The following is a 25,540-nucleotide window of genomic DNA, read 5'->3' on the forward strand; positions in this document are numbered from 1 at the left end:
ACCTATTGACTGTGTACGTAGGCAGTGTCTATATACAGCCTGGATACCCAGCCCATCGGGGAACTATCGACCCTTATTCTGGTTGTCCTGTAATGTGAGCTGAGGATTAGTAGCCCAAGGAGAGAGAGAGAGAGAGAGAGAGAGAGAGAGAGAGCAGCTGCAGACAGGAGATACTATAGACACAGTTCCATTGAATGCATTTATGAGCATGCTGGAACTAATACCGCTTTTCCACTAGTGATGCGGGTCGCAGCCGGGAGCCTGACATGGGTGCTACTCGGCTGCGACCCGCATCAGAGCCCCCTTTCCCACTGCACTCACCAACCCGGCATATTGCCGGGTTGGTGATGCTGCTGGTGACGCGGCAGGGGCGGTGCTGGAAGATCACATGATCTCCCAGCGCCGCCCTTCCATACACTGTGAACAGGAGCCATGTCGCATCGACACGGCTTCCGTTTACACTGCACAGTTTACCGGATTGAACTCGTGTTCAACCCAGTAAGCTACCCGCGTAGGATTCCCGGATCACTTGATCCGGGTTTTTGCAGAGGGAGCCGTTTCCACTAGCAAAAAACACGGGTAAATGCGCGGCCACGTGTTTTTTGAGCTAGTGGAAAAGGGGTATGAGACCACACCTGTTATAAGTTAGTAAGACTGGAAAGACAGGGAACCTGATCATAGGCACAGAGGGCCTAACTCATGTTTGTAAGCACTTGCCTACGCAGCTGTGATTTTTTAGGCTATTGAATTGCTAATGTTAGAAGGTGAAGCTGCCGCCCAGAAAAAAGACAGACGCCCACCGGAGCCATCGCAAACTCATTCGCAACTGCATACACATAAGCAGCCTATATGTAATTACAAGGAACATTGACGATGATTGCTCAGTTGCATTAACATCGGCATTGTATAGAAACATGAATTAGGCTCAGAGCTTGGTTACCCATCATCTGTGTAATAACCCTATAGACTGTAGTGTTAATAGGATATGGGCAATACATTAGTGTGGTGATAACTAGAGATGAGCGGGGTTGGTTCCCTGAGAACCGAACCCTACCGGACTTCACTACCTGAGCCCGGATCTGAACCCGGATCTGAACCCGGCTCTGGTTTTCCCGCCTGGCTTGGAAACCAGAACGAGGCAAAACATCATCCCGCTGTCGGATTCTTGCTGGGTTTGGATGCCATATAAGGAGCCGCACGTCGCGGCCATTTTCACTACAGCATTGGAGAGTGTAGTGAGAGGATGTGTCTCCGTCCTCAGTGTCTGTGCGGGAGGAAAAGTGGGGTGGCGATTCCAGTGCCATCTTGTGCTGCTCAGTCCAGTGTAGTGTTTTATGCTGCATCAGTCCAGTCACAGTGGTGATGTCCTCTGCTGCCATATGTCCAGTGCTGCTGTATAAGTCCAGTCCAGTGGTGCTATGTTGTGTTGCATCAATACAGTGGTAGTGTCTTGTGCTGCATCAGTCCAGTTACAGTGGTGGTGTCCTCTGCTGCCATATGTCCAGTGCTGCTGTATAAGTCCAGTCCAGTGGGGCTGTGTTGTGCTGCATCAGTCCAGTGGTGGTGTCTTGTGCTGCGTCAGTCCAGTCACAGTGGTGGTGTCCTCTGCTGCCATATGTCCAGTGCTGCTGTATAATACCAGTCCATTGCAGTGGTGCTGGGTTGTCCTGCATCAGTCCAGTGGTGGTGTCCTTGTGCTGCTGTATAAGTCTAGTGGGGCTGCCGTATATGTCCAGCGGTACTGCCGTATAAATCCAGTGATACTGCCGTATATGTCCAGTGGTACTGCCATATAATTCCAGTGATACTGCCGTATATGTCCAGCAGTACTGCCGTATAAATCCAGTGATACTGCCGTATATGACCAAGGATACTTACGTATATGTACAGCGGTACTGCCATATAAATCCAGTGATACTGCCGTATATGTCCAGTGGTACTGCTTCATAATTCCAGTGATACTGCCGTATATGTCCAGTGATACTGCCGTATATGTCCAGTGGTACTGCCTTATAAATCCAGTGATACTGCCGTATATGTCCAGTGGTACTGCTGTATAAATCCAGTCCAGTGGTACTACCATATAATTCAAGTGATACTGCCGTATATATGTCCAGTGGTACTGGCGTATAAATCCAGTCCAGTGATACTGCCGTATAAGTCCAGTGATACTTCCGTATAAATCCAGTCCAGTGGTACTGCCATATAATTCCAGTGATACCGCCGTATATGTCCAGTGGTACTGCCGTATATGTCCAGTGGTACTGCCGTATAAATCCAGTCCAGTAATACTGCTGTATAAGTCCAGTGATACTGCCATATAAATCCAGTCCAGTGGTACTGCCATATAATTCCAGTGATACTGCCGTATATGTCCAGTGGTACTGCAGTATAATTCAGTGGTACTGGCGTATAAATCCAGTCCAGTGATATTGCTGTTTTAATCCAGTCCAGTGGTACTGCCATATAATTCCAGTGGTACTGCCGTATATGTCCAGTGGTACTGCCGTATAAATCCAGTCCAGTAATACTGCTGTATAAATCCAGTGATACTGCCATATAAATCCAGTCCAGTGGTACTGCCATATAATTCCAGTGATACTACCATATATGTCCAGTGGTACTGCCGTATAAATTCAGTGGTACTGGTGTATAAATCCAGTCCAGTGATACTGCCATTTTTGTTCCAGTCCAGTGGTACTGCCATATAATTCCAGTGATACTGCCGTATATGTCCAGTGGTACTGGTGTATAAATCCAGTCCAGTGATACTGCCGTATAAGTCCAGTGATAATGCTGTATAAATCCAGTCCAGTGGTACTGTCGTATAAGTCCAGTCCAGTGGTGCTGCCATATAAATTCAGTGGTGCTGTCCTGTGCTGTATATTATTTACTCAAAATATAAATGGGTCATTAATATTTAATCCAAATAATTTTTACAGCGTTTGCCCTGTGTGGTGTAGAGGTACGCTCTCCTGTGCTACATTTTATTATATAACTTCAGAAAAATAATGGAGAACAAAAATTTGGAGTATAAATAGGGAAAGATCAAGAACCACTTTCTCCTACTGCTGCTGCCACTGCTGTTTATGCTGCTGGGATTCAATCGTCATCCCAGAGGGGAAGTCGGAAAACCACTTGTACTACTTTAAGCAATTGACTGTCTAACAGTCCTTTGCGAGGAAGATGAAATATGACAGCAGTCACCCTTTTGCAAAGCGGATTACTGAGGCCATAACGACTATGCTGGTGTTAGACGTCCATCCGGTATCCGCTATTAGTGCAGTGGAACTGCAGTGCCACTCCTAGATGGGCCAGGTGTTTGTGCCGCACAGTTGTGTCACTTAGCTTAGTCATACAGCTACCGCATTGCACCTCTTTTACTTCTTTGCATGATTAGCTGTTTAGGAACTAGTTTTTTTAAGTGCCATCCTGTCTTTAACTGCAGTGCCACTCCTAGATGGGCCAGGTGTTTGTGCCGCACACTTGTGTCACTTAGCTTAGTCATATAGCTACCTCAATGCACTTCTTTTACTTCTTTGCATGAAGTGATGTTTGTTGACTAGTTTTTTTAAGTGCCATCCTGTCTGCAACTGCAGTACCACTCCTAGATGGGCCAGGTGTTTGTGCCACACAATTGTGTTGCTTAGCTTAGTCCAGGGATGGGGAAATTTCGGCCCTCCAGCTGTTGTTGAACCATACATACCAGCATGCCTTGCTACAGTTTTGCTATTTGGCCATGCTAAAACTGTTGCAGGGCATGCTGGGATGTGTAGTTCAACAACAGCTGGAGGGCCGAAGGTTCCCCATCCCTGGCTTAGTCATACGTCATACAGCTACTTAATTGCACCTCTTTTACTTCTTTGCATGATGTTCTGTTTGGGGACTAGTTTTTGTAAGTGTCATCCTGTCTGCCACTGCAGTGCCACTCCTAGATGGGCCAGGTGTTTGTGCCGCATACTTGTGTTGCTTAGCTTAGTCATACAGCCACCTCGGTGCAACCTTTTGGACTAAAAACAATATTGTGAGGTGTTCAGAATAGACTGGAAATGAGTGGAAATGAATATTATTGAGGTTAATAATACCGTAGGATCAAATTTACCCCCAAATTCTGTGATTTTAGCTGTCTTAATGTTTTTTTCAAAAATCATCCAGATCCAAAAACAAAAACAAAACACGAAAGGGTGGTTTTGGCAAAACCAATCCAGATTCAAAACACGAGGATGGAACCAGAACCAAAACCAAAACACAAAACACGAAAAGTGCCCGCCGCACCTCTCTAGTGATAACCCTATGCAGTGGGAACAGGACAGATGCTGTAAAGGACAGGCGTGAAAGTGACTATTCCTAAAGAATGGAATTTCATCTGTTGCTCCATATATAAAGGACACTAATGGATTTTAGTGTAGTTCTGAAGTATGTACTGGAAGTGTTCAGTAATAGAAAATCAACTGGTGCCCATGTATTATATTTTCAGATGTGATCTGTTGTACAGATGCATTTGTGATGTCCTATTGTCAGCCAGGTGTTAAAATGCTCATGCATTGGATCAATTACCACATTCTACCGCTCATGTAATGGATCCAGGGCCTAATTCAGACCTGATCGTAGCAGCAAATTTGTTAGCAGATGGGCAAATCCATGTGCACTGCAGGGGGATGGAGGGGGGGGGGGGGGGGGGGGGGGGCGCAGATATAACATGTGCAGAGAGAGTTAGATTTGTGTGGCGTGTGTTCAGACTAAAATCTAAATTGCAGTGTAAAAATAAAGCAGCCAGCATTAACCCTGCACAGAAACAATATAACCCACCCAAGTTTAACTCTCTCTGCACATGTTACATCTGCCACACCTGCAGTGCACATGGTTTTGCCCAACTGCTAACAAATTTGCTGCTGTGATCAACTCTGAATTACTCCCCCAGTTCCACATTCTATCACTCATGTAATGGGTCCCATTCCACAGTCTAGCTCACAGAGCCCAGGGACAGGGAAGAGTCTGAGCCTGGTGTAACCTTAGCGACCACATCCCATAGACCTGTGGTAAACCAGAAAAAATATCAGAGTCCCTGACTTGTAGTCACCATAAAAGAGTCTGGGCAACATTTGTCCTGGCAAACACAATGGCTCCTTGCTTCTTCAAAACCTTCACAATGACGCTGTCCTCCTCCTCCAACTCATCAAGGTACTGAACCAGGCCGCACGTGGAAGGATGGCCCTGAAAATACACCAAGAGCTTCTGTTACAAGGGTGCTCATGCTTCACCACAGGTGGCCGGGTCAGGGAATCAGGAACGTTCAAAATGTTTAAAAATCTCGATTCCCCGATCCCAACCGAGAAGATGGAGGGATTTTCCAAAATTAAAAATGTTCATCGATTCCGCTATGGATTGCTGACCATTGATAGCCGATCCAATTAGCGGATCAGCAGTGCTGTTGGATCAGGGAATCGGGGAAACAGGTTGGTGAAGTATAGGGGCCTTTAGTCTCATGGAGATTGCTGTATTTTCATCTAAAAATAAATATTTTTATTAAGCCCTTCCTTAAAGAGCTTACAATCTAATCACTTATAATTTTCCTCTTAGTATCAGTAGAGTGTGCCCACACATGTATAGAGTATACAGCATAATAATTACCTTATAACCAACATGTTCCTTTATAGAGATGGGGACTCCGTACAGTGGACCCTTTTCCTCTTTCTCTCTAAGGTCCTTGAGTTGAGCCTCACAGTCCAACAGAAATTCGGTCACGCAGTTCAGACTGGTGTTTACTTCCAGAGCCTGTGAGAAGACATTCATCAGAGTCTAGAACAGAGGAGCAGATGTATTAACCTGGAGAAGGCATAAAGAAGGGATAAACCAGTGATAAGTGCAAGGTGATAAATGCACCAGCAAATCAGCTCCAATATGCAAATCGACAGGAGCTGACTGGCTGGTGCGACTGGTTCCTTATGCCTTCTCCAGGTTAATACATCTGCCCCAGAGTATTCTATCTGAACATTACTAGCTATTTTCCTAGCGCTAATGGCAAGCAAAAGATTTAGGGGTCTATGCAGCAATAATCCCAGCAGTGCAGGCAGCGTCTGATTGAGGCACGAAGGGCCCACTGGGGGAATGCAGAGGTAGGGCCCCATGCTTAAGGGTGTTGCCAGTCTCCAGAGGGGGTGTGACCAGCCAACACAGAGGCTTAACTAACCATTAGTGTATTTCATCCATGCATGAAGATCCATGCAGATTACTGCACTGTAGAAAATGCTTTGTCCTGTGCAGTATAACGTAACATATGTATAATGTGTAATTAAAGTGCACAATCAGGCAGTAGGGCTCACCGGGGATTTCCTGTGGCAGATGCTAGAACAGTGGTAAAGAAGGTAGGTCTCTTGGAGCCAAGGGGGAGATGTCTGTCTCCCAATATGTCACTCTACATAAAAACAAGATGGTGTGCGCATGTGCAGTACTAAGTCCGGCAGCCATCTTGGTTAGAAAATGAAGGATCCCCAGAGAAACCATCTTGGAGTATGAGCAGTAGAGCATTCTAATATTACCAATATCAGAAAATGGTGTCAGCCTTCGGGGCCAAACTCTGAAAAACAACACTATGTGGAACTTGTTACATAAGGTCTGCATTATTGAGAATACTGGGCACTGCGATCTGCAGTGATAATTAACCTTACACAGAAGATTTCTGTGATACAGTACCTCCTGCATTAGACTGTTGCTACATAGCCCTGATGCTGTGAGTGAGAAGAAGGAGCAGGAGGAGTCACCAGATAGTATGCAGGCTGGCCTGTGCAGTGTATTGTGCAGGAATAACATATACACTGCATCCTGTATACCACTATGAAATACTGACTCCCCTGCTGGTGTCCCTTCCCCCTTCGGCACCCTTGGCATGTGCCCTCACCAGACCCTTTGCTTCACCCCTAACAAAACAACACATCTTACCAGGCATAATACCCACCGCAACACAATACACTCCATGAAATATAACACACCCAACACCACCACCACCACCAAAATACAAGCACCACTATCACAGCCAACCTATCTCAACACACTCCACCAGGTAGTGGCAAATTTCCCATTAGGAATGCCTAGGAGCACCACCTGCTTGAGGCAGCATGGCAAGCTGGCCATGCTGTGCAATAAAGTTTTCTTTGTTTATTGTAGCACAGTGCGCATGATGTCATGCCATGCTACTGCTCTGAAAGCACTCGGTGCATAAAGAAGCAGCAGCCAGAAAAGGCAATAATGTTATGTCTATCGGAGGCCTGAATCATATATCTCTTACTGTTACAAAGCATAATACCAACCCACCACTAAGCATCACACCCGCTCACCACCGCAACATACACACTACAACCCAACCTGCCACCACCAAAATACACCCATTACCACAACACACCCATGCACAAAATGCTAAGCACAACACAGCAAACCCCACCAAGTATAATACCCACCAAAGGACAGTACATCCCAGCAAGGGGTTTAGTATGAAATACCTACAATCAAAATCCCGACGGGCAAAATACCGACAACAATTGACCGACGGTCAAAATCCAGACAAGGTCAAAATCCAGAAAAAAAGTCAAAATAGCGACATTTAAAATGTTGACAGGTCAACAAGTCGACACACATTTTCATTGTTTTTCTCTGTCTATGTCGACATAGGCTGACATGGACACCGTATAAGTGTACCGCGTCCCCTCGCATGGCTCGCTGCAGTCACCGTGCTTTGGGCACAGTTATATTCCCCCTCCACGTCCACTGGGATGGTAAAGTATGAACATGTTGGTTTCAATGAAAAAATCATGAAAAACTCATGTCAACTTTTTGACCTGTCAGCATTTTAAATGACGGTATTTGTACATTGTATTTTAAATGTCGGTATTTTGACCATGTTGGTATTTTGACCTTGTTGGGATTTTGACCATAGGTTGTCTGTATTTTGACTGTCGTGATTTTGATTGTAGGTAAATTGACCGCATCCCCCCAGCAAGCATAACACCCCCACAAATACGACAAACCCACCCACCAATACAACAAGCTCATCCCAACACAACTCACCAACCATAACACCCACCTACAAAACACATCTACTGCCTCCACTACACCCTAGCTAACATACACAATACACCCACCACCACAACACATACCACACCTACCACCACCACCACTACTTCACACCCACCGCTAAACACCACCAACCTCTCACATTAGACTTAAAGTATAATTTGTCCCTCTGATGTATTGGGAATAAGTTGGGCAGACATATGAGGACTGGTCTCTGACCTTCTCAACATAGGAGTACAGGACACATTCTGGAGAAAGGGACCCGTCCTGCAGCTTCTCTGTCAGCTCCAGCAGCGTCAGGCTCAGGATATCACCGCTGTCCACTCCAGGATTCTGGAAGAATTGTAAAAGCTCAAAGCACTGAGACAGACAAGTGTAAAAGGGCATCACCTGATCAACCATTAGGCTTCAGCCTAGGCCCTAGGTGTTGGGTCATGGGAGGATCCAGCTTGTTAGCTACAATTGCCCCATGCATCTCCCTGCACTTTTCGCATCACAGATGTCCTCTGGTATCACAATGTACACAAGTGCTGGACGAAGTGACCACAAGATACCAGGATTTAAAAACTGGGGGCGTGACTGAGCCTGTGGTAATGGTGGGACTAACTAGTCACTCATCTATTCTCATATGTGTAGCTGTGTTGCTATGTACCATGATATTACATTGTCGCATTGCAGTCTCCAGCTACAGAAGCGATGAGCAGTGATCACCAGGGTCCCACAGACATATCTGAGCTCATGTGTATATGCATACCTTCCAACCATCCTCAGGGAAGATACTATGATGTGGTTTGGGCGAAGACACTAACGTGGGTTGTATAACACAGAACAGGAGAGACACATAATGAGGGGAATGACACTGAGCAGAGGGAGACCCTAGCTAAAGATGCAGTAACACTGACACCAGCAGCCATGGCCACTTGGATATTCTGCGCCTGCCATAGGCTATATAACTACAGATGTGCCCATGTTCATCTTACACATGAATGGGTGGCTGGTGTGAAAATGCCGCAAATAGTCTACTATTCGCGGCCGACTGTGACCTTTTCACTAGAGAGTACTGACCATGCGATCCTACGGATTGCGAGTGTGTGTGAGTCACATATGCTGCGATTAGACAGATAGATGGGCAGGGACACATCTTTATATACTGTAGCTTATGTATACTGTAATGTTGGTTGTCTGACACAAAGCAGGGGAGACACATACAGTCAGAGATGGACACAGCTGCACCTTCGGTTGCACCATTGACACCCTATAGCAGATGAAGCTTCTCCATCTGACCATGGTCTCCTACGGCTGCGGCTGCGTGTCTGGGAACACAGCTGCTTGCAATGATATGCCTGTGACACACCCATTACGTGCCCATGAGATGGACAATTTTTGCATGCAACCTCCCAGTCACATCACACTACTAGTCCCCCCCCCCCTAGTCCCTGCCCAGGAAAGCCCTGAACTTATCTTCAACTTCATCTCATACTATGCGCCTCGATCGCAACAGCGCCTCCATTTTATATACTGCTTTAGTTAATGGTAGATGCTAGAAGTGGGCTAAAGGACCTCTGACATCAGGAGGAGGAGCAAGGCCGGTGGGATAGTTCTTTCACTATCCACGTCAATAACTACTCCCTTTCGTAACCCACAGTGCTGCCATCTGAAATTGTGGGGCCCGGGACTAACAAAATCGACAGGGCCCCCCCACCAAAAAAAGATTCTGCCACACTGCTCCACCCCTATGTTATGTAACACATCATGACGTTACATATATGTAGAGCATTGAGGACCTGCAGGAATGATTCACAGAGCTGATGCGCAGGGAAGGCTTGTTTTAAGTCCTCCCTGTGCATCAGCACTGCCTGTCCATATATTAGCTGTAGGAGCCAGGGGTGTGCCCCCCTCTCTATAAGGGCCCGGGACTCCAGTCCCCACAGTTCCCCCCTGGTGGCTGCCCTGGTAACCCAACTTGGTTTTGTTCCGTTTCCATTGTTTGGAAGCAAATGGTCGATTGTCATTTGCTCGTATCTATTAATAGATTTTCATAGCAACCAGCCAGATCTGGCAGATAATTATATAGTGTATGCCAGGCTTTAGATGGACAGAGAAAAAAAGATTTTTAAAAGCGCTGACACTCTGTATGTATATGTATGAAGAAAAAAAGTATGTATTATATTTTTACTTCAGTTTTTTAATATAAAGATAAAAATAATATTTATATAAAAAGAATTTTAAATTCACAATATAGTAAAATCCACAGTAACCCTCTCTGCATATATCATATGGGTGTCTCTCTCTTCCTTCTGATCTCCAGAGACTGTTGCAATTATTTGTTATTTTAATAACCTTATTATTTGTATCCAACTCGTCTCTGCAGAGCAGAAGGAATTAGTTGCTCTACTAGAAATCTGACAACAGAATCCTACCAATTACTTATACACTTATGCACAATAAGATAACCTTATGTGTTCTATAATAGCAAAACAATGTCCATGTTTTAAATGATTTCCGCTATATGGTAACAGAACCGCTGTCTTTAATCTGTTTTCCAATCAAACTTGATTAGTTGACTCAGCTGGAATAAGTTGGAATTTTATAAATATAGAAATATATTTCTTTTGCAGCGCATGGACTATTAAATTATTTAAGTCCTCTATTCCATTGCTGTAAAAGTTCTTTGTACTTTTAGTACTAATTCCTATACATGGCCATGTAGGTATTAAAACAATAGAGCAATTTTACCCCGTTTGCCGTCCGTGGAAAGATTTTTTTGCTGGTCGGTGTGTCTCCCGGCTTTGGTAGCTAAATTTTCCTTTTGACGAGCCTTATCTGGAGGATCCAATCCATTCCACGCAGGCTTGCTGGGGCTTGTATACACAAAGACGGGTCCGTGTAGCTATTAGTAGTGTCCAGATACGCGTTTCTCCGCCTCCTGTTACCCTCGGCGGCTTCCTCAGTCAGTGAATAATTTCGGTGTCCCGATGCAGCTTTTTATTTTAAATTTTCACTGGGCGCGCACGTGCTCACCCGCTGCGTGTCAAGCCTCGTTTTTGATAATGGCTATCTCGTATGTGACTTCAACTCCCGTTAGTTATTATCAAATAATAGCCATCACCTAGACCTTGTGATTCATATATATTGACTTATCTGTATTTATATGACCCACTTTCAAGTTGTTATTTATATTACTTATATTGTGTATCCATTATATACTTTTAATCAGATTTATCCTACCTTTAAAAATGGAGACACCTCATATATACACTAATTTATTATAAAAAAGCAGTACCACCTGTTATATAAATTCATTCATTAACTAGTTAATACATTTTCACACATATATATATATAGTCTTTGAATCTACATCTTGTCTATTCAATATATAGGTACCACTTTTTATATATCTCCTATATAATAGCCCAGATCTGTGACTTTGTGACTCATTTGCTAACGCTGGGCGGAGTCACAACACTGGGCGGAGTCACATCGCTGGGCAGAGTCAAGGCATAGTTCTACCCTAAAAGCCATAGCTCTGCACTAATATATATATAGAGACAGATATGTGAGAAATAACTCATAACACTACGCAGGTTAGATAACAGAGAGTGGCCGCTAGATTGTACAGACAGTCAGACACAGCAGCAGCAAGTTAAGGCTCCGTAGCGGCACCGCCCCCCCTTGCCAGCCATTGGTTAAGGCTCTGACCTCCATCGCGGCACCGCCCCCCCCCCCTCGACAGCCATTGGTTACAGCTGCAACAATGCGGACCCGCCCCCTCCGCCACCCATCTGTTTCCCACCGCTGCACAACATGAGCGGCTGATCAGCGGCGTGCTGGGTGCCGCTAACAGCCGACCGCCTCCTTCCCTCTCCCGGCCTGCCTACTGCTGCTGCCTGCGTGTCTGATGGCCGCCGACCATCACTCACAGCAGCTGTGTCTCCGCGGGCGTCAGCTCCTACGTTGTCACCACCAAAGCCGCCCTCCCTGCTCTGGACACACAACTGAGCACATGTGCGTCCTCCTGCCTTCCGACCTGCCCGCGATGCCAGGTAATTGGGAGGCTGGAGACAGACTATGTACGATGTGCTGGGGAGGAGGGGGGGCTGGAGCAGCAGTATAACAGAAGGTATGTGCCTGTGCATGGCTGCCAGCCCCCCTGTATACTGTGTGTGCGCATGTGTCACTGTGCCCCTGTACACCCTCCCTCACCCGCAGTGCCTCCGGACCCCCTCCCCCATCCACCGCACCCCCGAATATGCCTCTCCCACACCTCCACTCCCACACCCGCACCTCCCCCACCCGCACCGTCCCCCATCCACAGCAACTGCCCCTCCACCACCCGTGGCCCCTCCTGACCCCCTACCCCACCCACGTAACCCCTGCACCTGGCCCTCCTCCACCTGCACCACCCATGCTCCTCCCCAACCCACGGCACCTCCGAACCCCACTCCCAGGACCCCCACTCCCCCACCTGTGGCATCCCTGCACCCTCATCACCCGCAGCGCCCCCTGACCCCATACGCTGCACCCCCTGCAACTGCCCCTATCCCACCCGCAGCACCCCAGCACCTGCCCCTCCACCACCCGCAGCACCTCCAGACCCCCTCCACCACCCACCACACCTGCCCCTCCACCACCCGCAGCACTCCCCTCCTTCCCCACATCACCTCTGGACCTTCTACCTGCATCACCCCCGCAACCTGCCCCTTCCCCTCCCGCAGCACCTTCAGAACACCTCCCCCCTCCGCAACAGCCCTACACCTACCCCACCCCCAGCACCCCCTCCCCTCCACCACTCGCAGCCCCTACAGACCCCCTCCCACATCCGCGGCCCCCACTCCCCCGCACCTCCCCCACCTGCATAACCACCCGCCCCCTCCCCCATCCGTGCACCCCCCCGCTTCCACCCCCCTCCACGTGCAGCATCTACTGTCACCCTCCCCCATCCGCGGTCCCCCACGCACCCGCTACATTCTGTACATCGTCTCCAGCAGGCGCTGTTCACCCCATCGCAAGGAGCTACGCCCCCTTCACCATTGGACGCCCTTTCATCGTCCAATTTTTAACCACTGACAAAGCTAGGAACGCAGGTAATACTCCATATAGTACAAATATTGACCCCGCAAAGGCGTGCAGAGGTTAAGGGGGCTTTACCCCCTTACGACGGCGTAAAGAGCGTGTCTGCAGCTGCATGTGTGTGTATGTAGCCCAGTACTGTCTGTGGTACAATGTAAAATTACTCAATAGTATGTAGACATTTATATATTATATCTCCACCGCCATCCCCGCACCCACCTATCTCGCACCAGCTCCGGACCCCCTACCTCACCGCCGGCACCCCCGCACCCACCCCTCCACCAACCGCCTGTCACCTATACTGTGCCTATGTCCACTATACTGTCAACTCTGCCGGGCCCCAGCTGGATGCACCTCACGCAATCCCACACCTCCACCAACCGCAGCAACACCGCACCCTCCCCCACCCACGATGGCTCCATACCCCCTCCCCCACCGCCGCACCCCCGCATCCGCCCTTCCCCCAAGCATGCAACTCCCGCACCCGGCCCTTACCCACCCATCGCACCCCCTCAACCACTCCTACACCACCCACAGCACCACCGCTACACCACCACCACCACGGTTGCTCAGGACTCTCTCCCCCACTCGCCGCACCCCAGGACACCCTCCCCCATCTGGCTCGATCCTGCACCCCACACTCCCCCATCCACAACATCTTCGCCTTCCCTTCACCCACACCATCTACAGACACCCTCCTCCATCTCCAGTCCCCCTCCCCCCCACCCGCCCCTCCACCACCCAAAGCACCCATGCAACCACCCCTCCCCCACCCGCCACTCCCCCAGCCACAGAACCTACTAAGTTATTCATCATGCCCTGCCTATGCTGTTCACACAGTCGCAAGCCCTTTGTCTCAACAATATGTAACTAATGATAAAATTAGTTTTGGAGGTAATACTCCATATATTCAACATATTGCCCGCCCAAAGCCCGTGCTATGCTTAAGGGGGCGTAGCCCCTTGCGACGGTGTGAAGAGCGCCCGTAGGGCGCGATGAATCACCTAGTATATATATATATATATATATATACCCTTGATTGTAATAGCATTTTATAGATAAACGTAAATACAATATCCCTCATGTTAGTCATCTTGAAACACATCTTTATTCATAGAGAAGAACAAACCCAAATCCTTATTGTTCTTATAGATATATATTTATTTATCTCTTCCGCAATGTATATAATTTATTTTATTTGAATAACCTTCTATATGATTACCATCTGAAATATTTTTCCTTTTTGCCTCCCCCCAGGCAAAAGGTATATATGCATACATATATATCCTACCAAAAAAATGGAGACTATTTTCTACCTATTTTAGCTAACTATTTTTACATACAACCTATAACGAAGACATCTTTGAGAGCCTATATAGAATCTTCTTATTTTCCTTATTAGTCTCTTCCCTCTAAAATTCCAATTTGGGTGACCTGGACTAACGTCCAGTGTCAACCAAAGTGGAAATGTGCCACTGTCCATATAGGATCCACATATTGCGTACATGTGTGAGAATAATCCTTCTACAGCCCATACATGTATCAGAAATCAATCTTACTAATGACTATTTTAACCTACCAACTCCCACTTTCTAATCATATTAAATTGTATACTAGATATTGTTGAGTTCTACTGTGTCGTTGAGTCCATCTGGGAACATTGGATTTAAACGGAAAATCCAAAATGCTTCCCTTCGACACAGTTGGCTAAACCTATCTCCCCCCTACTGGTACATTTCACCTGTTCAATTCCTTTCATTTTGATGTCATTAGGTGTAGAGTTAGGACAGTGTGCTGTGTGGCTGGAAAGAGGGTGTGTTTTTACACCTTTATTTATCTTTCTCCAGTGTTCCATAAATCTTACATTTAGTGTACGTGTAGTACGACCAACGTACTGTTTTCCACAGCCACACTGCACCTCTTGTCATCTGTCTGTCGCCCCTCCCCACTAGATTGTTAGCTCTTCAGAGCAGGGCCCTCTTTCCTCTTGTTATCTAAGCCCTTGTCTCAACACATTTCACTCGCAGCTCTCCCCTACTCAATGACCATCTTTATCCTGCTAGTAAAGGCTCATCTCCATCTATGGCCACCAGCCTCTAGTAGTACGATGATCACTCCATCAATCCTTACATCTTAGCTGTATTATGTCTTGAGAACGTGTGGTGCTCTGTTACCTGTACTCTATTTCTGTTATTTATTTACTGTAATGCTATGTTTTGTCTCCCTGTACTGTCCTTTGTACGGCGCTGCGAAACACATGTGGCGCCTTATAAATAAAATATAATAATAATAATTATGTATATAACATATGTTGACCTACAGTTGATAAATTGTTTTATCTGAAAAACTTCCCCATTTTGATTAGATGTAAAATCAATTTATTTTTTATTTGTATGTTTACATGTATTGCATGCCGTTTTTCCACACCTATGAAATCCATTAGGTCTCATCGGGAGCAAATGTTCTCCATTGCAGAATTTTCACACTTTCGCTTAAAGTGGCTAGTTTTGATTTCAAGTTTTCTGATGCGTGTCTGGGAACACAGCTGCTTGCAATGATATGCCTGTGACCTCCCAGTCACATCACACTACTAGTCACCCCCCCCCCCACCCCCAGTCCCTGCCCAGGAAAGCCCTGAACTTATCTTCAACTTCATCTCATACTATGCGCCTCGATCGCAACAGCGCCTCCATTTTATATACTGCTTTAGTTAATGGTAGATGCTAGAAGTGGGCTAAAGGACCTCTGACATCAGGAGGAGGAGCAAGGCCGGTGGGATAGTTCTTTCACTATCCACGTCAATAACTACTCTCTTTAGTAACCCACAGTGCTGCCATCTGAAATTGTGGGGTCCGGGACTAACAAAATCGACAGGGCCCCCCTACCAAAAAAAGATTCTGCCACACTGCTCCACCCTTATGTTATGTAACACATCATGACGTTACATATATGTAGAGCATTGAGGACCTGCAGGAATGATTCACAGAGCTGATGCGCAGGGAAGGCTTGTTTTAAGTTCTCCCTGTGCATCAGCACTGCCTGACCATATATTAGCTGTAGGAGCCAGGGGTGTGTGCCCCTCTCTATAAGGGCCCGGGACTCCAGTCCCCACAGTTCCCCCCTGGTGGCTGCCCTGGTAACCCAACTTGGTTTTGTTCCGTTTCCATTGTTTGGAAGCAAATGGTTGATTGTCATTTGCTCTTATCCATTAATAGATTTTCATACCAACCAGCCAGATCTGGCAGATTATCTGGCAGATAATTATATAGTGTATGCCAGGCTTTAGATGGACAGATCTAATGCAATGAAGATGAATGTTCTTCCCAGACTTCCAAATGATTTTCTAGCTCTACCAGTCAGGATTCTTCAGCTCTCTGCAAGGAAATCTTTCACATTAAATTTTTAAAAAATAGGATTTTTATACCTACCGGTAAATCTTTTTCTCTTAGTCCGTAGAGGATGCAGCGGATGCTTCAAGAACCATGGGGTGTAGACGGGATCCGCAGGAGACATGGGCACTTTAAGACTTTAAAAGGGGTGTGAACTGGCTCCTCCCTCTATGCCCCTCCTCCAGACTCCAGTTATAGGAACTGTGCCCAGGGAGACGGACATTTCGAGGAAAAGGATTTATTTAATTTTTAAAACTAATTTGAGATACATACCAGCTCACACCTCAAACACGCCGTATAACATGGCATTCAACAACAACGTATGCAACAGCATGACCAACATCAGCCACAGACTAACTGTACTTAACTGCACACGAGAGTAACCAAAACCAAACTGCAGATACAGCCTGCACTGGGACGGGCGCCCAGCATCCTCTACGGACTAAGAGAAAAGGATTTACCGATAGGTATTAAAATCCTATTTTCTCATACGTCCTAGAGGATGCTGGGGATGCTTCAAGAACCATGGGGTTTATACCAAAGCTCTAGAACGGGCGGGAGAGTGCGGATGACTCTGCAGCACCGATTGACCTAACAAGAGGTCCTCCTCAGACAGGGTATCAAACTTGTAAAACTTTGCAAAGGTGTTTGAACCCGACCAAGTAGCAGTTCGGCAAAGCTGTAATGCCGAGACCCCTCGGGCAGCCGCCCAGGATGAGCCACCCTTTCTGGTAGAATGGACTTTTACCGATTTCGGTAACGGCAATCTTGCCGTAGAATGAGCCTGCTGAATCGTATTACAGATCCAGCGTGCAATAGTCTGCTTAGAAGCAGGAGCCCCAATCTTGTTGGGAGCCCACAGGACAAACAGAGCCTCTGTTTTCCTAAGCTGCGCCATCCTGGAGACATAGATCTTCAAAGCTCTGACCACATCGAGAGACTTTGACTCCGAGAGACTTTGACTCCGCCAAGGCGTCAGTAGCCACTGGCACCACAATTGGCTGGTTTACATGAAATGATGAAACCACTTTTGGCAGAAATTGCTGACGAGTTCTCAACTCCGCTCTATCAGCATGGAAGATTAAATAGGGGCTTTTGTGAGACAAAGCTGCCAATTCAGATACCCGCCTTGCGGATGCCAAGGCCAACAACATGACTACTTTCCAAGTAAGGAATTTTAACTCAGCCTTACGTACAGGTTCAAACCAATGAGATTGCAGGAACTGCAATACCACATTAAGATCCCACGGTGCCACTGGGGGCACAAATGGAGGTTGGATGTGTAGCACACCTTTCACAAAGGTCTGAACTTCTGGAAGGGAGGCCAATTCTTTTTGAAAGAAAATAGATAAGGCCGAAATTTGTACTTTAATAGAGCCCAACTTTAGGCCTGCATCCCCACCTGCTTGCAAAAAATGGAGCAAACGCCCCAGCTGAAATTTTTCCGTAGGAGCCTTCTTGGATTCACACCAAGACACATATTTTCTCCAAATACGGTGGTAATGCTTTGCCGTGACTTCCTTTCTAGCCTGAAGCAGAGTGGGAATGACTTCACTGGGAATACCCTTTCTGGCTAGGATCTGGCGTTCAACAGCCATGCCATCAAACGCAGCCGCGGTAAGTCCTGATACACGCACGGACCTTGTTGTAACAGGTCCTCCCATAGAGGAAGTGGCCAGGGATCTTCTATGAGCAACTCCTGAATATATTGATACCAGGCCCTCCTTGACCAGTCTGGAACAATGAGTACCGCCTGAATCCTTGTTCTTCTTATAATCTTTATCACCTTTGGAATGAGTGGAAGTGGAGGGAACACATAGACCGACGGAAACACCCACGGTGTCACTAGGGCGTCCACCGCTATTGCTTGAGGGTCCCTCGACCTGGAACAATATCTCTGAAGTTTCTTGTTGAGGCGGGATGCCATCATGTCTATTTGAGGAATTCCCCAATGACTTGTCACTTCTGCAAAAACCTCGTGATGAAGACCCCACTCTCCTGGATGGAGATCGTGTCTGCTGAGAAAGTCTGCTTCCCAGTTGTCCACTCCTGGAATGAAGACTGCTGACAGCGCGCTTGCATGTTTTTCCGCCCAGTGAAGAACTTTTGTGGCCTCAGCCATCGCCGCGCTGCTCTTTGTTCCGCCCTGGCGGTTTATGTACGCCACTGCTGTTCTGTTGTCTGGCTGAATCAAGACTGGCAGACCGCGAAGAAGATGTTCCGCTTGCAGAATGCCGTTGTAAATGGCCCTTAATTCCAGAATGTTTATGTGCAGACAAGCTTCCTGGCTTGACCATTTTCCCTGAAAGTTTCTCCCTTGTGTGACTGCTCCCCAGCCTCGGAGACTTGCATCTGTGGTCACCAGGATCCAATCCTGAATCCTGAACCTGCGTCCCTCCAGAAGGTGAGAACTGTGCAGCCACCACAGAAGGGAGATCCTGGTCCTGGAAGATAAGATTATTTTCCGGTGCATGTCCAGGTGAGACCCGGACCACTTGTCCATCAGGTCCCACTGAAAGACCCTGGCATGGAACCTGCCATACGGAATTGCTTCGTAGGCCGCCACCATCTTCCCCAGCAGCCGAGCGCATTGAAGAACTGACACTTTTGCTGATTTCAGAATCTGTTTTACCATGTTCTGTATTTCCAGAGCCTTTTCCACTGGAAGAAAAACTCTCTGTAAATCTGTATCCAGAATCATACCCAGGAACGACAGGCATGTCGTCGGAACCAACTGTGATTTTGGCAAGTTTAGGAGCCAACCATGTTGTTGCAGAATCGTCAGTGAGAGCGCAACATTCTTCAGCAATTGCTCCTTGGATCTCGCTTTTATGAGGAGATCGTCCAAGTACGGGATAACTGTTATTCCCTTCTTGCACAGGAGAACCATCATTTCCGCCATAACCTTGGTGAAAATCTGTGGTGCCGTGGACAGACCAAACGGCAACGTCTGAAATTGGTAATGACAATCCTGAGCCGCAAACCTCAGGTATGCCTGATGTGGAGGATATATGGGAACGTATAAGTAAGCATCCTTTATGTCGACCGACACCATAAAATCCCCCTCCTCCAGACTGGAGATCACTGCTCGGAGAGATTCCATTTTGAATTTGAACCTTTTCATAAAGAAATTTAGGGATTTTAGGTTCAGAATCGGTCTGACTGAGCCATCCGGCTTCAGGACCACGAACAGACTCGAATAAAAACCCTGAAACTCTAATTTGTACCCTTGAGTTACTATTTCTAATATCCAAGGAACTAGGTCTGAGCGCACCCAGACCTGACTGAAGAGCTTGAGACGTGCCCCCACCGGTGCGGACTCCCGCAGAGGAGCCCCAGCGTCATGTGGTGGATTTGGTAGAAGCCGGAGAGGACTTCTGCTCTTGGGAACTTGCCACAGCCTGTGACCTCTTTGCCCCGTCCTCTACCTCTCGCAGCAAGGAAGGAGGACCCTCGTCCTTTTTTGAATTTATTGGGCCGAAAGGACTGCATCTGATAGTGGGGCGTTTTCTTTTGTTGTGCAGGAACATAAGGTAAAAATGACGACTTACCCGCGGTAGCCGTAGATACCAGGTCAGTGAGGCCGTCACCAAAGAAGACACTACCGTTAAATGGTAGAGACTCCATAGCCTTCTTCGAGTCAGCATCAGCATTCCATTGATGAATCCACAATGCCCTTCTAGCCGAGTAAGCCATGGCATTGGCCCTTGATCCCAAAAGGCCAATATCCCTTGCAGCTTCTTTTAAATATGCTGCAGCGTCCCTGATATGACCCAGAGTCCAAAGCACGCTATCCCTGTCTAGGGAATCTATCTCAGATGACAAGTTATCTGCCCATTTTTCAATAGCGCTACTCACCCATGCCGAAGCAACGGCAGGCCTGAGTAGCGAACTTGTAGTGACATAAATGGATTTTAGTGTATTTTCCTGCTTACGATCCGCAGGATCCTTTAAGGCAGCCGTGTCCGGAGACGGAAGCACCACCTTCTTAGACAGACGCGATAGCGCTTTGCTCACCGAGGAGGTTGACTCCCACTTTTCCATGTCCCCAAAGGGGAACGGATATGCCACTGGAATTCTTTTGGGAACCTGTACCTTCCTGTCAGGATTTTCCCAAGCCTGTTCAAAAAGAGTGTTCAGTTCATGAGAGGGAGGAAACGTTACCTCAGGTTTCTTTCCTTTAAACATACAGACCCTAGTATCAGGAACAGTAGGGTCCTCCGTGATATGTAATACGTCTTTTATCGCCACAATCGTGTACTGAATACTTTTGGCCAGTTTAGGATTTAATCTGACATCACTATAATCGACACCGGAATCAGAGTCCGTGTCGGTATCTGTCTTTGCTATCTGGGTAAATGCACGTTTCTGTGACCCCGAAGGGGTCTGAGCTTGTGACAATGCATCTTCCATGGATTTCCTCCATGTCTGGTTCTTAGACTCTGATTTATCTAATCTCTTAGTCAACCGAGCCACATTTGCAATCAAAACACTCAACATATTTACCCACTTAGCAGTCGGCGGTGCCGACACGGTCACTCCCACAGTCTTTTCAGTCCCCACTCCGGCCTCTTCCTGGAAAGAGCACTCAGCCTCAGACATGTCGACACACACACGTACCGACGCCTACAAGCACACTGGGCTACAGGGGACAGACCCACAGCAAAGTCTGTAAGAAAGACACAGAAGGAGTTTGCCAGCTCACAACCCAGCGCCCAACCCGGTACTGAGACTTTACACACAATGCCTCAGACTTGCTAGTACTTTTATAATAAAGATAATAGCACCAAATCTACTGTGCCCCCCCCCCCTTTTTTGCACCCTGTTACTTGTACAGCAGGTGGAGGTCAGCGTCTCTGCAGCTTCTGTGAAGAGAAAATGGCGCTGATTAGAGCTGTGAGGACTAAGCCACGCCCCCCTCACCGGCACGCTTCAGTCCCGCTCAAATCCATATATTTATACTGGCGGGGGATCTATATTTAGTGCCTAGGCACTTTTAATATATGTATTTGCCAGTTTTAAGACTTCAGTATTCATGCTGCCCAGGGCGCCCCCCCTGCGCCCTGCACCCTGCAAGTGCCGCTGAGTGTGTGTGAGCATGGCGCGCAGCGCGACCGCTGCACGGTACCTCAACGCTGAAGTCTTCTGCCGTCACTGAAGTCTTCGTTTCTACTTTTACTCACCCGGCTTCTTTCTTCTGGCTCTGCAAGGGGGGTGACGGCGCGGCTCCGGGAACGAGCAGCTAGGCGGACCAATGATGGGACCCTCTGGAGCTAATGGTGTCCAGTAGCCTAAGAAGCAGAGCCTTTGAACTCACAGAAGTAGGTCTGACTTCTCTCCCCTCAGTCCCATGATGCAGGGAACCTGTTGCCAGCGTGCTCCCTGAACATAAAAAACCTAACATAGGGGGTCATTCCGAGTTGTTCGCTCGTTGACGATTTTCGCTATATTGCGATTAGTCGCTTACTGCGCATGCGCAAGGTTTGCAGAGCGCATGCGCTCAGTTATTTTACACAAAAGTTAGGTATTTTACTCATGGCATAACAAGGTTTTTTCATCGTTCTGGTGATCGTACTGTGATTGACAGGAAGTGGGTGTTTCTGGGCGGAAACTGGCCGTTTTCTGGGAGTGTGCGAAAAAACGCTGGCGTTTCTGGGAAAAACGCGGGAGTGGCTGGAGAAACGGGGGAGTGTCTGGGCGAACGCTGGGTGTGTTTGTGACGTCAAACCAGGAACGAAACTGACTGAACTGATCGCAGTGTAGGAGTAAGTCTGGGGCTACTCAGAAACTGCTAAGAAATTTCTATTCGCAATTCTGCTAATCTTTCGTTCACAATTCTGCTATGCTAAGATACACTCCCAGAGGGCGGCGGCTTAGCGCGTGCAATGCTGCTAAAAGCAGCTAGCGAGCGAACAACTCGGAATGAGGGCCATAAGGTCTTTTTCAGAGAAACTCAGTAGAGCTCCCCTGTGTGTGACCAGTCTCTCTGAGCACAGAATCTAACTGGAGTCTGGAGGAGGGGCATAGAGGGAGGAGCCAGTTCACACCCCTTTTACTGTCTTAAAGTGCCCATGTCTCCTGCGGATCCCGTCTATACCCCATGGTTCTTGAAGCATCCCCAGCATCCTCTAGGACGTATGAGAAACAATATGTTTATTGAAGATCAACATACAACACCACATCAGCAATGCAAAACATCTCAGAATGCATAAATAAAGGCACACAAGCTTTCATCATTTCTATGGGCTGGCAGATGTCCCAGAACATAAAGACATAAATGCTCTATAAATCAGTGAAGGAAGGTGGTTTGGGTGTGCCCAGTCTTCAACTTTACTATTATGCTGATCACCTTACTCAGGCTGTACGATGGGATTCACGAGACTTTGGGTTCAGATGGAAGGCCTAATTCAGACCTAATCGCTCCTCTGTGAAATGGCAGAGGTTTGCGATCGGAAAGTCGCCGCCCAGACAGAGTGAAAACCCGCCCCGTTCAAGTCTGCGTACGCCGTGCGAAAAGCTTTGCAAACATCGGTCAGCTGCAAATCTGTCTGCAACTGACTCACCATCAAAAGATTTTTCCAGTCTGTGTAGTCTGTCCGTAGCCCAGGACTTACTCCTATAATGCGATACAAACAGGCTGATCGGCCGGAGCTGACGTAACATACCCTTCCTCAAACGCTTGGGAACGCCTGCATTTTTCCTGAAACTCCCAGAAAATGGGCAGTTACAACACCCTCAAACGCTCGCTTCCTGTCAATCACCTTGTGTACTCCTAGCGATCAAAAAAGACACAGAATTTCTTTGCAGTTTGGCCTCACGCCTGCGGATTATGATCCATACACATGCACAGTCGTTCGATAAGCGGCCGCTTTGTGATTTCGCACAACAGCGATCAGGTCTGAATTAGGCAAGATGAAGAGTGGCGCCCCCCCCCTCCCCACAAACAAAATGGCAACCAAAAGAAGTATGTACGCACGCCGAAGGGGTGTGGCCACGCACCAGAAGAGGTGTGGCCACTAAAAATGGGGCGTGCCAACATGACTATGACCTACCCCCTGTGTCGCCTCTCAGCACACTATCACCTACCCCTTGTGTTGTCTCTCAGCACACCTTCATTCAATTTTTGCACAGTACGCATGCAGACTGCAGAGTCCCCTTTTTACACAGTGCCAGATACACCATTGCCCCACAGTGCCAGATACACAGTGCCCCACAGTGCCAGATACACAGTGCCCCACAGTGTCAGATCCACAGTGATAGATACAGCACCGCACAGTGCCAGATACAATGCCCCACAGTGCCCGATACAATGCCCCACAGTGCCAGTTACATGCCCCACGGTACCATACATGCCCCACAGTGCCAGATACATGCCCCACAGTGCCAGTTACATGCCCCACAGTGCCAGTTACATGCCCCACAGTGCCAGATACATGCCCCACAGTGCCAGATACAATGCCCCACAGTGCCAGATGCATGCCCCACAGTGCTAGTTACATGCCCCACAGTGCCAGTTACATGCCCCAAAGAGCCAGATACATGCCCCACAGTGCCAGTTACATTGCCCCACAGTGCCAGTTACATGCCCCACAGTGCCAGTTACATGCCCCACAGTGCCAGATACATGCCCCAAAGTGCCAGTTACATTGCCCCACAGTGCCAGTTACAATGCCCCACAGTGCCAGATATAAGACCCCCCAGCCCCCCCCCATCACTCACCGCTTCCTTCCCCCTGCTATGTGAGGGGAGGAGAGCGCAGCGCCTCTCCTGCCCCTCAACGATCCAGGTCCCTGGCGGTGGCTATTTGGCGCCGGTTCGTTAGCCAATCAGAGCTCGCGGACTGGCAGCCAATCAGGAGCCGGTCCGCAAGCTCTGATTGGCTAACGCTGCTGGAGACCAGACACACGCAGCGCTGCTGGCAGCGGTAGTGAGGACATTGAGGGGCAGGAGAGACGCTGCGCTCTCCTCCCCTCACACTGCAGCGTGACGGGGGCGAGTGGAGCATGATGCCCTGGCCGCCGCCGGTGCCCCCCTCTGCTGGGCCTTCCAAGATGCCCAGGGCACGTGCCCCACTCACCCTGCCCTAGTTACGCCTCTGCACTTGTCCAATCCCCAGGAGATCAGACTGCAGATCAGACTGTTTATACAATCCTTCTGCAGACCTGCTGGCAGATTTTACAGCCAATCCTTGCTACACACTTGTCCAATTTTCAGCAGACCAATCTGTGACCAATTCTGCTGAAAATGTATTTGGCTGTGGGAGAAGGGGGATATATTAATGATGAATGTGTTTCCTTATAATAGTCAAGGGGCAATGGGGAGAGCATTTTAATGTTCTTTTTTTCTAAATAAATATAAAAATGTGGGTCCCCTCCAAAAGGCATAACCAGCCCCGGGCTCTTTGAGCCAGCCCTGGTCTAAAAACTATGGGGAACAAAACATGTAGGGGCCACCTGTATTTAATTAACTAGCACTGGGTTCTTGGAGCTGGCCCTGGGTCTGCAAATATGGGGAACAAAATGAATAGGGGTCCCTCGTATTTTCAGAACCAGTACCAGGCTCCACTAGCAGAGGAGTAATACCACAGCCAGGGGACACACTTGATGGAGTCCTGTGGCCAAAGCATTCATCCCCCTAACTAGTCAGCCAAGGCCGGGGGTTCCTGGGGAAGTGGAGACCCCCACAATAAAAGGGCTGTCCCCAGCACCCCTGGGCTGTGGGTGCTGAATTGATAGTCCAATAGTTAAATAATACAATATTGTCTTTTACAGGAAGACTCCCCTGCATGCTGGTACTTATGGAACCACAAGTACCAGCATGCGGGGCATTAAGGGCCCGCTGGTACCTATAGGCCCCTTGTAAAAGAAATAATAAAATAAAAAAATGACACGAATGATTTAATATTTTATTATGCCGCTGCAGGGTGGTAGTCTTTAAGCTCTTTTGCATGGCCACCACCCATCCAGAACTTCCCTGGAGTCTTCTTTCTTCAGAAGCTCCTCCTTCGCTGTCAG

General features: G+C 47.9%; 1 protein-coding gene across 1 annotated transcript in view; it reads right to left on the minus strand.

Moving 5' to 3' along the window:
- Positions 1-25,540, minus strand: part of LOC134956695 (vitamin D3 hydroxylase-associated protein-like) — a 214,873-nt gene that overhangs the window by 128,905 nt on the left and 60,428 nt on the right. The window contains exons 2-4 of the mRNA XM_063938702.1: positions 8,287-8,400; positions 5,632-5,775; positions 5,081-5,214 (exon numbers count right to left, since the gene is read on the minus strand). Coding sequence (XP_063794772.1) covers positions 5,081-5,214; positions 5,632-5,775; positions 8,287-8,400 — 392 coding nt within the window. The remainder of the gene's footprint in view (positions 1-5,080; positions 5,215-5,631; positions 5,776-8,286; positions 8,401-25,540) is intronic.

The sequence above is a fragment of the Pseudophryne corroboree genome, chromosome 9 (assembly GCF_028390025.1).
Source record: "Pseudophryne corroboree isolate aPseCor3 chromosome 9, aPseCor3.hap2, whole genome shotgun sequence".
NCBI classification, from domain to species: Eukaryota; Metazoa; Chordata; class Amphibia; order Anura; family Myobatrachidae; genus Pseudophryne; species Pseudophryne corroboree.